Raw genomic sequence first — 14,281 nt, forward strand, 5'->3', positions numbered from 1 at the left:
TTGAGATCAGCCTGGGCAACATAGTGAGATCCCGTCTCTAGAAAATTTTTTTTAAAAATTAGGCCGCTTGAGGCAGGTTGCAGTGGCTCACGCCTGTAATCCCAGCACTTCAGGAGGTGGAAGAGGGTGGATCACCTGAGGTTAGGAGTTCCAGACCAGCCTGGCCAACACAGTGAAACCCCATCTGTACTAAAAATACAAAATTAGCTGGTCTGGTGGCACAAGCCTGTAGTCCCAGCTACTCAATAGGCTGAGACAGGAGAGTCGCTTGAACCCAGCAGGCAGAGGTTGCAGTGAGCCAAGATCATGCCACTGCACTCCAGCCTGGGCAAGACAGAGTGAGACTCTGTCTCAAAAAACAAACAAACAAAACACACAAAAAATTAGGCTGCTAGCTCAGTGGCTCGTGGTTCACACCTGTAAGCCCAGTACTTTGGGAGGCCAAGGAAGGAGGATCACTTCAGTCCAGGAGTTGGAGACCAGGCTGGGCAATATAGGGAGACACAGCGCCCCCACTGTCCCTGTCCGCCCGGACTTGTCTCTCTACAAAAAGACAAAAGAAAAAAAAATTAGCCTGGTGTGGTCGTGTGCACCTGTACTCCCAGCTACTAGAGAGGCTGGGGCCAGAGGACTGTTTGAGCCCAGTTCAAGGCTGCAGTGAGCTGTGATCGCACCATTGCACTCCAGCCTTGGTGAAAGGGTGAGACCTCATCTCCAAAACAAACAAAAAAACAAAAACAAACCCCCAAAAACAAAAGAACTCAGCCAAGTGTAAAAGCCCTTTCTGATCCCAGGTCTAAATGAGCCACCAGCGGTGCTGAGATTCGAACCCAGTGGAATCAGAACCGTGCAGGTCCCATAACCCACCTAGACCCTAGCAACTCCAGACTAGAGGTTTACCGGGTCTGCGCGAGGCCGGGGGGCGGGCCGTTAGCTCCGTCCGGGGGAGGGGTCCGCGCTTCTGATTGGCTATGGCCGGCAGGTGAACCCTCAGCCAATCAGCGGTACGGGGGGCGGTCCCTTCGAGGCACACCTGGCGGCAGCAGCGCGCCCCAGTCTCAGTGGCGTCGGAACTGCAAAGCACCTGTGAGCTCGCGGAAGTCAGTTCAGACTCCAGCCCGATCCAGCCCGGCCCGACCCGACCGCACCCGGCCCCTGCCCTCGCTCGGCGTCCCCGGCCAGCCATGGGCCCTTGGAGCCGCAGCCTGTCGGCGCTGCTGCTGCTGCTGCAGGTACTTCGGGTCCCCTGCCTTGCGAGGGACGCGTGCGGGCCGCCCCAGCCCCCCGCCCCAGCCCTGCGCCCCTTCCTCTCCCGTCGTCACCGCTTCCCTTCTTCCAAGAAAGTTCGGGTCCCGAGGAGCGGAGCGGCCTGGAAGCCTCGCGCGCTCCGGACCCCGCAGTGATGGGAGTGGGGCGTGGGTGGTGAGGGGCGAGCGCGGCTTTGCTGCCCCCTCCAGCGCAGACCGAGGCGGGGGCGTCTGGCTTCCGAGTCCGCGGGGTGGACTCCGGCTGGCGCGGGGGTCGTGGAGCGGGGTGTGGGGGGTGGGGTGTGGAGAAGGGGAGCCCCGGTGCAAGTCAAGGGGGAGCCAGGAGTCGTGGGGACGATCCTCGAGGGAAGGAGAGGGGCATCCGTAGAAATAAAGGCACCTGCCATGCCTAGAAAGGTCGTAAATAGAAGTGGGAGTCCCGGGGATAAGAAAGTGGGGTCGGGGGAGGTGGGAGCGCCCGTCGCTCTGAGGAGTGGTGCATTCCCGGTCTAAGGAAAGTGGGGTTGGAGAGAATAAAGACATCTCCAATAAAATGAGAAAGGAGACCGAAAAGAACGATGAGCAGGTCTCGAGGGGTGACTCAGCGGCCCCCTTCCGGGAGTTCCTGGGGGCTTGGCGGCCGTAGGTTTCGGGGTGGGGGAGGGTGACGTCGCTGCCCGCCCGGCCCGAGGTTGGGGGCGGGGGTCCTCCCCCAATCCCGACGCCGGGAGCGAGGGAGGGGCGGCGTTGTTGGTTTCGGTGAGCTGGAGGGAACCCTCCGAGTCACCTGGTTCCATCTACCTTTCCCCCACCCCAGGTCTCGTCTTGGCTCTGCCAGGAGCCAGAGCCCTGCCACCCCGGCTTTGACGCCGAGAGCTACACGTTCACGGTGCCCCGGCGGCACTTGGAGAGAGGACGCGTCCTGGGCAGAGGTGAGGGCGCGCCGCCGGTGTCCCTGGGCGGAGTAGGGTGGGGTTGGAAAGGGGCCGAGAAATTGCACTCCCACACCCCTGGGTTGGAATGGGCAAGCTCTCCTTGGCTTAAACGACACCCCTTGGAATTTACACAGATTTGGGGATCCAAACGTTTACGACTGAGCACTGGTGGAGGGGGTAGCCCTGCCTGGTTGTTAACCATGTTATAAAAAAGCAGAGGTTGAGGGCACTTACTAGAAGCCTTCGTATTTCTCTTATTGCCCTCAGCACTGTAGAGACAGTGTCCCATTTCAGACTGCAAAAACCTGGTGGGTGGGAAGGCCTGGCAGGAATATTCCCGTTTTACAGATGAGCAAACGGAGGCTGAGAGGGTGACGTCTACTTGCCCAGGGTCAGCAGAGCAGGTATCTGAACTGGGACCTGACTCCCAAGCCCCATTAAGCACCATCTCTGGGATGACTGAAGAGCAGCTCTCTCTTGGTTACTGGGCTGTGGCTTTTGTTTATAGATATTAAAGCTTTCTTTTTTTTTTTTTTAAAAAAAAAGACAGGATCTTGCTCTGTTTCCCAAGCTGGAGTGCAGTGGCACAATCACAGCTTACTGCAGCCTCCATCCTCTGGGCTCAAGTGATCCTTCCCACCTCAGTCTCCCTAGTAGCTGGTTATCACAGGCATGTGCCACCATGCCTGGATAATTTTAACTTTGTTTTTTTTTTTTGAGACAGAGTCTCGCTCTGTCGCCCAGACTGGAGTGCAGTGGCCGGATCTCAGCTCACTGCAAGCTCCACCTCCCGGGTTTACGCCATTTTCCTGCCTCAGCCTCCCAAGTAGTTGGGACTACAGGTGCCCGCCACCTCGACCGGCTAGTTTTTTGTATTTTTTAGTAGAGATGGAGTTTCACCGTGTTAGCCAGGATGGTCTCGATCTCCTGACCTCGTGATCCGCCCGTCTCGGCCTCCCAAAGTGCTGGGATTACAGGCTTGAGCCACCGCACCCGGCCAATTTTAACATTTTTTTAAGGATGGATGCAGTGGCTCACACCTGTAATCCCAGTACTTTGGGAGGCTGAGGCGGGTGGATCACAAGGTTAGGAGTTCGAGACCAACCTGGCCAACATGGTGAAACCCTGTCTCTACTAAAAAAAAAATACAAAAATTAGCTGGGCATGGTGGCGTGCACCTGTAATCCTAGCTACTCAGGAGAAGGCAGGAGAATTGCTTGAACCCAGGAGGTGGAGGTTGCAGTGAGCTGAGATAGTGCCACCGCACTCCAGCCTGGGTGACAGAGCAAGACTCTGTTCCAAAAAATAAACTAAAATAAAATTTTTTTAGAGACAGGAGTCTCTCCATGTTGCCCAGGCTGGTGTCGAACTCTTGGGCTCAAAGGATCCTTCTGTCTCAGCCTCCCAAAGTGCTGGGATTGCAGGCTTGAGACACTATGCCTAGACCAAAATATCTTGATACAGGTACTGTTTCCTCCAAGGAATAATGATTTTTTTTTTTTTTTTTTTTGAGACAGAGTTTTACTCTTGTTGCCCAGGCTGGAGTGTTGTAATGGTGTGATCTCAGCTCACTGCCACCTCTGGCTCCCAGGTTCAAGTGATTCTCCTGCCTCAGCCTCCTGAGTAGCTGGGATTACAGGTGCCCACTACCATGCCCAGCTAATTTTTTGTATTTTTAGTAGAGAAGGAGTTTCACCATATTGGCCAGGCTGGTCTTGAACTCCTGACCTCAGGTGACCACCTGACTCAATCTCCCAAAGTGCTGGGATTACAGGCATGAGCCACCATGCCTGGCCAGGAATAATTATCTTTTTTTTTTAAAAAAGCATGGTAGTTCTGACTCAGGATGAAAATGCATACACCCAATGTACTTCTAGGCTTATCGTGATAATCTAAAGTTTGCTTTGTTCCACTCCACTGTTGTCCAGGGAGCAAGGGAAGGGGCTAGTTTCTCTTCTGGATTCACTGAATCCCGAGTGCTTACTTTATATCAAACCACTTTCTCCTCTCTTATGATTTTAGTTGATTGGATATCACAATAAAAGGCATATTTTTTTTTAAGGAGAAATCACCCACAATTCCCCTGAGGGAACACCTCCATTGTGTTTATTCTTCTGGTCTTTGACCACATGAATCTTTAGCAATCATGCTGTTGTCTTTAAATTTTTTTTTGAACTTGGAAGTCATTCGAAGTTTTTTGCAGAGAAACTACAGCTCGACTGATGAAGTATATTTGCTTTGTGTGCTCTAGAGCTTTCTATTGGATCAGAAGTTTCTAAAACTCCTGGGCTCAAGTGAGTCCCCCACCTTGGCCTCCCAGAGTGCTGGGGATTGAATATTTTGATGTCAGTGGGCATTGAGGAGCGTCTTTTCGGGGGAGGCAAGCTTGACCTAGTCTTGGAGAGCAAGGCAGGGGCTAGAAACGAGCTTATATCTGAGCGTGCGTCTGGCGTGGCCCAGTGCTAAGGCTGGTGACTTTGTTTTCCTGCAGCAAGATATTTGGTAGCACCAAGGGTGGGTTGGTCTGGTTTTTATTTCTCCCTTCTAAGCTCCTGTGTCTGACCAATAATGTTATTACATATTAACACTAATATGATAATAATTAATAGTGACACATATTCACTTTTGCCTCAGACTCTGGGGCAAGTGCTTCACATATTTTACCTCATTTAGTCTTCACTAGAACATTAGGAGCGTGGGCACTATTATTCTTCCTACTTTGTAAGTAAGGAAACTGAGGCATAAAGCAATTCTGTAATCTGATCCACAGTTGGTCTTTTCTCTTCCTTTTTCTCCTTGTTTTTCACCTCAATAACCTGAAAAAACAAAAACAAAGAAAAAAGGTGTTTGGGGAATTAGTGTCCAGCGTGAAGTAAGCTGAGAATGGAGGTGTTGATAGTGTGGGACCTCCGAGAGGGGGTGATGATGATGGAGACGGGTCAGACGTGGGGGAGGTGGCGGGGGACCCTGGGGCTGCTGGTTTAGTGGGAAGAGGCAGCCTCCACACAGAATCCGCAGGCCTCTGGTGTGGTTGGTTTCAGTTCCCTTTATGTTCACAGACCTCCACCCCCACATCACAGATTTCCTGACATTTAATATTTGTTTTGGCGTTTTTGGACTGTGGGTCTCCTTGTACCAGTCCAATGTGGAATCGCCCCAGGATGGAAGTGCCCTTGTGGTAAAATCACACGTTCGATCTCAGGAGTTGGCTTGTGATTTTAAAAGCCAGCTAGGACTTGGGATGTGGCCTGACTCTCTTTGGACAGTGCAGGGAAGTGAAGGGATGGATGTAAAATTGGCACCAGGTTTAGACATTGACTTCGTGAAGAATTTACTCCATGGGAATTTTGAAACTTGAAACCTGTCACTTTTTGTGCACTGGTAGCTGTAGGGTCTTAACTCAGGGGACTTTGGAGTGGTTTGCTAGGGTCATTCCTCTGCCCCATGCCGTGGCTGACCCCATGATCTCAACCTTGTATTTATTCTATTGATTTCTCTCCAGCTTCCAGAATGAAGACCGTTTAAAAAAAAGAAAAAAAAAAAAAGAAAACTGAACCATAATAAACCGGGTTTTTTTTTTTTTAATTTTTGAGATGGAGTTTTGCTCTTGCTGCCCAGCCTAGAGTGCAGAGGTGCGATCTCAGCTCACTGCAACCTCTGCCTTCTGAGTTCAAGCGATTCTCCTGTCTCAGCCTCCTTAGCAGCTGGGATTACAGGCACATGCCACCATGCCTTTGTATTTTTAGTAGAGACAGAGTTTCATCGTATTGGTAGGCTGGTCTTGAACTCCTGACCTCAGGTGATCTGCCTGCCTTGGCCTCCCAAAGTGCTGGGATTACATGTGTGAGCCACCGTGCCTGGCCAATAAACTAGTTCTTTAGAGTTGCTGCTTATTTTCCTTCTTCATAGCACACACCGGTTTGAGAAACCCAGGCTATTAGACAGTTTGGGATCTCTAACGTAGTAGCCTAGTTACCACAGTTGTAAGTTAATTCAGGGGCGGAAGAAAGGAAAGCAGGCAGGCTTTGCCGGTGATTGTTTTCTTCCTTTGCTTGCTCTGCAGTCTGGCCTTGGAAGCACATGGCCTATATTTCAGTGTTGAGGTTTGGCTGCTTGAGGGGTTGACCTCAAGCATTAAATACACCCATTTCCCCTCCTTCTTTTTCTTGAGACGGAGTCTCGCTCTTTTGCCCAGACTGGAGTGCAGTGACGTGATCTCGGCTCACTGCAACCTCCGCCTCCCGGGTTCCAGCGATTCTCCTGCCTCAGCCTCCCGAGTAGCTGGGACTACAGGTATCCGCTTCCATGCCTGGCTAATTTTTGTATTTTTAGTAGAGACAGGGTTTCACCATGTTGGCTAGGCTGGTCTACAATCTGGAGTTTTGCTCTTGTTCCCCAGGCTGGGCAAACTCCTGACCTCAGGTGATCCACCGGCCTTGGCCTCCCAAAGTGCTGGGATTACAGGCGTGAGCCACCATGCCCAGCCGTTTCCCCTCCTTTCTGAAGGATGTGCTGAAAGGTTCAGAAAACAGTATGCAGGCCCCCTAATACAATTAGACTTTTAAAAAGCAAACCCAGAAACCAGCTTTGGGATCACCTTACATCATCACATCCCCACCCCCTACCCCGCAAACTCATAAAAGTGACTTCCCCAATTACTCATGTCTGTGACAAAGGTTGATCTGAGCTTACTGTGAAAGGAGACCAGTGGGCCACCCTTTTGGCCTTGCCTTTGTGTCTCTGGAGGTGCGGAGGTGGAAAGTCTTGGGCCCGGCAAGGCCATTTAAGGAAGGCTGGCTGCTGCTTCCTCCCAGTGGGGCCCTGCCTGCCCCTCTCTGCCAGGTGGTTATGGAAATCCCTATTTGCTCTCCAGGGCTTTTTATTGGGTGAGGCTTTTCTTCCAAAATGCTCACCTTGTGTCTTACACATTCCCTTCCAAAGTAACCCCAGATACACCGGAGGCTAAAGCTCTCCTATCTCTCAGAAGCTGCCCAAACCCTAAAATCCCCAAGAGGCACCTGTCCCAATCTAATCCTTGCTGGGTTTCTTTCTTTCTTTCTTTTTTTTTTTTTTTTGAGATGGAGTATCACTCTGTCGCTCAGGCTGGAGTGTAGAGAGGTACGATCTCAGCTCACTGCAACCCCCACCTCCAATGTTCAAGCGATTCTCCAGCCTCAGCCTCCTGAGTAGCTGGGATTACAGGCGTGCCCACAAGCAGACCCGGCTAATTTTTCTATTTTTAGTAGATTCGGGGTTTCACCATGTTGGTCTTGAACTCCTGAGCTCAAAGTGATCTACCTGCTTCAGCCTCCCAAAGTGCTGGGATTACAGGCGTGAGCCACCAAGCCGGGCCCCTTACTGGGTTTCTATCCTGCCTCAGCTCTATCTCCTTTGGGGGCACAAGGCTTTCAAGAATGGATTTTTTTTTTTTTTTTTTTTTTTTTTTTTTTTTTGAGGCGGAGTCTCGCTCTGTCGCCCAGGCTGGAGTGCAGTGGCCAGATCTCAGCTCACTGCAAGCTCTGCCTCCCGGGTTCACGCCATTCTCCCGCCTCAGACTCCCGAGTAGCTGGGACTACTGGCGCCCGCCACCTCGCCCGGCTAGATTTTTGTATTTTTTAGTAGAGACGGGGTTTCACCGTGTTAGCCAGGATGGTCTGGATCTCCTGACCTCGTGATCCGCCCGTCTCGGCCTCCCAAAGTGCTGGGATTACAGGCTTGAGCCACCGCGCCCGGCCAAGTCACTTTACTTCTATGAGCCTCAGTTTTCCCACTTGTAAAATGGGGCGGTAATACTTATTGATCTGTTATGAAAATTAAGTATGCATATTCATTCATTTAGTTCACAAAGGTGAGTGCCTTTTGTGTGTTAGCACCAGGCTGAACCCTGAGGTTATGGCAGATTGGATGGAACATACGTGCCAGTAGGAAGGAACGTTAAGAGAGAAAGCAGAATAATTTCAACAGTGATTGATATTTCCTAGGGACACAGTAAACTCTCAGTGTTATTTTGAGCAAATGAATGAACACATGAATAAATCACTATCTTGGCCAATGTTTTTCACTCTCAGACTCTATGGACTTGGTCCAGCCCTTAAGGTTGATTGTAAATGGGCAGGGAAGAATTTGATCGGTTAGAACCTTCCTTTATGCTCTGTGTGTGCCAGGGATACTGTGTTCATAGCTTCCCTCTGACAACTGTGGAGGGCAGGGAGGGAGATCTCAAACCTGAATCTGGAAATGGGAGGGCATATAGCCATTTTTAAGTGTTTTCCACCTTTGGTCAAATAAAAAGAAATCTGTGGTGCATGCTTACTTGCTGTTTCTCTAGCCCCATCTCTAGCTATCTCTCTCTCTTTCTTTCTCCCTCTTTGTTAAGGTAAGTTTCCCTAGGCCAGGGATCCCAGTGTCCCAGCTTGTTCTTGTTACTGTTGGGGGGTTGTAGGCCTCCTCCCTTTCTGCACTTTTCTTTTTTATTTATTTATTTATTTATTTATTTTTGAGACAGAGTCTCGCTCTGTCGCCCAGGCTGGAGTGCAGTGGCCGATCTCAGCTCACTGCAAGCTCCGCCTCCCGGGTTTACGCCATTCTCCTGCCTCAGCCTCCCGAGTAGCTGGGACTACAGGCGCCCGCCACCTCGCCCGGCTAGTTTTTTGTATTTTTTAGTAGAGACGGGGTTTCACCATGTTAGCCAGGATGGTCTCAATCTCCTGACCTCGTGATCCGCCCGTCTCGGCCTCCCAAAGTGCTAGGATTACAGGCTTGAGCCACCGCGCCCGGCCCCTTTCTGCACTTTTCATCTTCCTCCTTCCTTCCTCTTACCTGCCAGCAATCCTCCACTTCTGCCCAAGGTTTGGGCGGCATCTTCCCCAAATTCAGAAGGTTCTTGAGTCAGACTGCTTAGATTTAAGTCCAGACGGTGTGCCTTCCCAGCCTAGGGACATCAGCTGAGGACTTAGTTTCCCTCTCTGTAAAATGGGCATAATAGCACGGAGACATCATAGGATGGTATGTCAAGCGTTCAGTGAATATGAAATATTAGAGCCCCAGGAGGACTTGCTGCTGTCTGTTTGAAAGTCTCCCACGTTTTACCTTTGGTTCAAAAGATCCCCTGCGCTCCCTCTCACCCAGCAAACCAGCCAAACCAGTTTCTTCACCCTGCCTGCTTCTGTGTTAAGCAAACAGTGCACTGCAAACAGTGACTAAGCCTAGTGCCTTTGTTGGGAAGAAACTGGCATTTTCTTGCTTGCCACTGTGCAGGGTGCTCAGGGTGGACTGGAGCAGGTTTGTTGTGGCTTAAGAAAGGGGACCTGCTCATGGAGGTTGTGTAGAACTGGGGTGGGAAGAGTGGGGCAGGTTGTAGCTAGGGCCAGGGGAGTCAGGATGATCTTGAACTTGTCAGCTTCTGCTTGGCTTTTAAAAGTATTTCAGGCCAGATAGATGCGGTGGCTCACACCTATAATCCCAGTGCTTTGGGAGGCCAAGGCTGCAGGATTACTTGGGCCCAGGAGTTTGAGACCAGCCTGGGCAACATGACGAGACCCCCATCTGCACAAAGATTAAAAAAAAAAATTTAGCCAGGCATGGTGGCATGCACCTGTGGTCCTAGCATCAAGAAAAGACAAAAATTTGCTGGGCATGGCGGCATGTGCATGTAGTCCTAACTACTCAGGAGGCTGAGGTGGGGTGATTGGTTGAAGCCTGGGAGGTCGAGGCCGCGGTAAGCCATGATTGCACCACGGCACTCCAGCTTGGGTGACAGAGATCCTGTCACAAAAAAAAAAAAAAAAGTATGTGTATATATATATTTCATGATGCACGTGTTTAAGAATACTTGTTCTCCCACTGCCAAAAATGCTGTGTCCCAGCCACTGAGATCCTCGTGGTTAAAAACCAAATCACCTGGGGTACTTCATGCAGACTTGGCCTCTTGCAGATTCACTGAAAGCCAGTCTCCGACGGTGGAGATCTGAACTTGACATTTATTTATTTATTTATTATTTATTTATGAGATGAAGTCTTGCTCTGTCACCCAGGCTGGAGTGCAATGACACGATCTCAGCTCACTGCCACCCCCGCTTCCTGGGTTCAAGCAATTGTCGTGCCTCAGCCTCCCAAGTAGCTGGGATTACAGGCATGCACCACTATGCCTGGCTAATTGTTTTGTATTTTTGTAGAGACAGGGTTTCACCATGTTGGCCAGGCTGGTCTCAAACTCCTGACCTCAAGTGATCTGCCTGTCTCAGCCTCCCAAAGTGCTGGGATTGCAGGCGTGAGCCACCACGCCTAGCCTTGAACTTGACATTTTTAAAAGCTCCTCGGGCCAGGCGCGGTGGCTTACGCCTGTAATCTGCACTTTGGGAGGCCGAGGCAGGCAGATCACGAGGTCAGGAGTTCGAGACTAGCTTGACCAACACGGTGAAACCCCGTCTCTACTAAAAATACAAAAAAATCAGCTGGGCGTAGTGGTGTGTGCCTGTAATCCCTGCTACTTGGGAGGCTGAGGCAGGAGAATTGATTGAACCCAGGAGGTGGAGGATGCAGTGAGCCGAGATTGTGCCACTGCACCCTAGCCTGGGTGACAAAGTGAGACTCCGTCTCTAAATAAATAAATAAATAAGCAAGCTCCTCAAATATCTGCTGCCACCCAATACCTTTCCCTGGGCAACCCCAGGGGCTAGATGTTCAATGAGTAGATACCCCAACTGGGATGTGGGCACCTGGTTGTCCAGCCCGAGGCCAGGAATCCCAGGGCACACCCTTGATCAGGGAGGGATGAGGCTGGTGCTTCTGCCATGCCCAGGATTGAGAATTCTGTGGATGCAAAGAGGGGTGGATGGGAGGCTGGGCACGGTGACTCACGGCTATAATCCCAGCACTTTGGGAGGCCAAGGTGGGCAGATCACTTGAGGTCAGGAGTTTATGACCATCCTGGCCAACATGGTGAAACCCTGTTTCTACTAAATATAAAAAAAGTTAGCCAGGCATGGTGGTACATGCCTGTAATCCCAGCTACTTGGGAGACTGAGGCAAGAGAATCGCTTGAACCTGGGAGGTGGAGGTTGCAGTGAGTGGAGATTGTGTCATTGTACTCCAGCCTTGGTGACAGAGCGAGACTCCATCTCAGAAAAAAAAAAAAGAAAAAACCAAAGTGCGGTGGATGGGCGTGGGAGTGGGGGACCCAGAGAAGTAGCCAGTGCACCCAGGCCTAAGCCTCACCCTCTATGCTCAGGGAGATTCCAGAAAAGCTCCGAGAGAGACCTCTCAGCGGGTAACTCCAGTAGGCTCCGAGAATGCCACTGGAGTGAGAATGTGTGCAGAGGATGCCAGGAGTGGTCAGTTTCACTTGCTGGGCCTTGATGAGTAAGAGGGCGTCTTCCATGCAAGGAAAGGGAAAGGGCACTCCAGGAGGAGGAAGTGGGGTGCCCAAAGGTGTGGCAGGGTCATGGAGGCAGAAGGCTGGAGCTCTGCCTTCCTGGACACGGAAGGAGGAGGGAGGAGAGGGTCCTGGGATGAGGCTGCAGAGGCAGCTGGGCTGGGTTACCTTTGGGCCTTGGGTCGTGGTTTATGGAGGGTTTTCTCTTTCTGGTCTTTTCATAGGCAAATTATTCACTTGGTTAAAAAATAAGTTTAAATATACATCTTCATATATATATGAAAAAGCTTATGTATATGTCTATATGGCAGACAGTGAAGTCTCCTTCCCACCCCAATCCATGCTTCACTCAGTTCTTCCCCAGGGCACAGGGAACCAATTTCATTAGTCTCCTGTGTATCCTTTTCAGGGTTTCCTTATGGAAATACAAACATAGCCTTGTTTCTTTATGTCAGTGTAAATTCCTAACATATGTTCCTTTTACACAAAGCATAGCATATGATAGCACTGCTCTGTACCTTGTTTTTCTCCCAACAATATATGTGTGTTCTCTCTCTCTCTCTCTCTCTGCACATATCTTCCCTAGACCGAGTCTTGCTCTGTTGTCCAGGTTGGAGTGCAGAGGCGCAATCTCAGCTTGCTGCAATCTCCGCCTAGTTCAAGTGATTCTCATACCTCAGTCTCCCAAGTAGCTGAGACTACAGGCACATGCCACCACAGCCGGCTAAGTTTTGTATTTTTTAGTAGAGACAGGGTTTCACCATGTTGGCCAGGCTGGTCTCAAGCTCCTGGGCTCAAGCAATCTACTTGCCTTGGCCTTCCAAAGTGCTAGGATTACAGGCGTGAGCCACCGTGCCCAGACTATTTTTATTAAAAAAAAAAAAAAGTTTTTTTAATATTTCCTTTTTTTTTTTTTTTTTTTTGAGACGGAATTTCACTCTTGTTGCCCAGGCTGGAGTCCAATGGTGCAGTCTCGACTCACCACAACCTCCGCCTTCCAGGTTCAAGTGATTATCCTGCTTCAGCCTCCTGAGTAGCTGGGATTACAGGCATGTGCCACCACACTTGGCTACTTTCGTTTTTTTTTTTTTAGTAGAGACAGGGTTTCTCCATGTTCGTCAGGCTAATCTCCCGACCTCAGGTGATCCACCCGCCTCGACCTCCCAAAGTACTGGGATTAGAGGCATGAGCCACCGCGTCTGGCCTTTTAAAAAATTTTTAATTTTAATTTCCAAGGGTACAAAATTGGTGTGTATATTTATGGGGTATGTTCTTTTATTTTCCTTTTATAGCTACCTGCACCATAGGTTATTTAGCCAGTTTCTGATAGATGGACACTGGGACACTGGGTAGTATCCTATCTTTTAGGACACAGGACTGCAGAAAGTAACCTGGGATATACGTTTTTTTCTGCACATTCTGGTGTATCTGGAAGATGAATATCCACGGGTGAGCCTGCTGGGCCCAGGTATGTGCATTTGTGATTTTGGCAGATACTGCCTTCCACAAAGACTGTGATCCATTTGCACATCAGCACCTAGAGACAGTCGCTTCCCACTGTCCCAATGGAGGTTTTGAGCATGAGGTTGGGAGAGGTGTTATGTGCCTGCCTGTCTGAAGATAAAACAGTTTTTATTGTTTTTGTTTTGAGATGGAGTCTCACTCTCGTCACCCAGGCTGGAATGCGATGGTGCAATCTTGGCTCACTGCAACCTCCGCCTCCTGGGTTCAAGTGATTCTCCTGCCTCACCTTCCTGAGTAACTGAGTACGGGTGCCTGCCCCCATGCCTGGCTAATTTTTGCGCTTTTAGTGGAGATGGGATTTCATCATGTTGGCCAGGCTGGTCTTGAACTCCTGACCTCAGGTGATCCACCTACCTTGTCCTCCCAAAGTGCTGGGATTACAGGCGTGAGCTACCGCGCCCTACCAATAATACAGTTTTGATTTGGGGGAAGGTTTCCAGCACCTAAGTGGTTCTAAACAAGAAGTAATGCCAGAAGTTTCTAGAATGTTCCTTTGGACCAACACTGGAAACAGAGGAGAAAGAGGAACAAGTTGGGGAAGGAAAATTAGTTCTTGGTGAGGAATCTATTGAGTTTGAGTGTCTGATGGACCCAGAGGTGGAGTTTTCGAAGGGGTATTTGGGAATGTCAGCTCTGTGCTTGGAAGAATGTGAAGTACCAGTTTAAAGAAGGATTTGTATAGGATAGTGGTCTTTTTTCCTTAATCTCTGTCAATAGATACAGAGAGTTTTCAGAGACCTCACAAGCTGGAGGATTAAATGATAGAAAGTGTTTATTTGGAGAGTGTTTACTTGAAGGTGGCCAGCAGATGAAAGACAAATATTTGTATCCATTTGCACAGGGTTAGAGAGTGGGTCCTGCCAGCGACCTTGCAGACTTGATTTGACAGTTAGTCCTCCCTGTGGTCCAAGGTGGGGAACTTTCATCATCCCATACTCTTGAAGAGGAATCAGGCTCAGAGGTTGTACTGCTTGCCCCCAAGTCACCCCACCAGGTAATGGCAGTGCTGGGGCTGCAGGCTGGGCCTTTCATCTTCCAAAACCAGGTCTCTCATCCAGTTCCCTCTACTACCCTGTTGCCAAACTCAGCACCTTCAGTGGGACTTGATTCACCTTTCTAAAGGAAACGTGAACCCTCCTTCCCTTTGGAGAAGCTGTCATTTACCTTTTCATCTCATTGATTTTATTTATTTTATTTTATGA

At 49.9% G+C, this 14,281-nt stretch overlaps 1 protein-coding gene across 1 annotated transcript in view; it reads left to right on the forward strand.

Moving 5' to 3' along the window:
- The first annotated feature begins 1,034 nt into the window (after nucleotides 1–1,034).
- CDH1 (cadherin 1) overlaps nucleotides 1,035–14,281 on the forward strand; it is a 101,168-nt gene continuing 87,921 nt past the window's right edge. Inside the window, exons 1-2 of the mRNA XM_007993837.3 lie at nucleotides 1,035–1,232; nucleotides 2,065–2,179. Coding sequence (XP_007992028.1) covers nucleotides 1,185–1,232; nucleotides 2,065–2,179 — 163 coding nt within the window. The 5' untranslated portion in view covers nucleotides 1,035–1,184. The remainder of the gene's footprint in view (nucleotides 1,233–2,064; nucleotides 2,180–14,281) is intronic.

The sequence above is a fragment of the Chlorocebus sabaeus genome, chromosome 5, assembly GCF_047675955.1.
Source record: "Chlorocebus sabaeus isolate Y175 chromosome 5, mChlSab1.0.hap1, whole genome shotgun sequence".
NCBI lineage: Eukaryota > Metazoa > Chordata > Mammalia > Primates > Cercopithecidae > Chlorocebus > Chlorocebus sabaeus.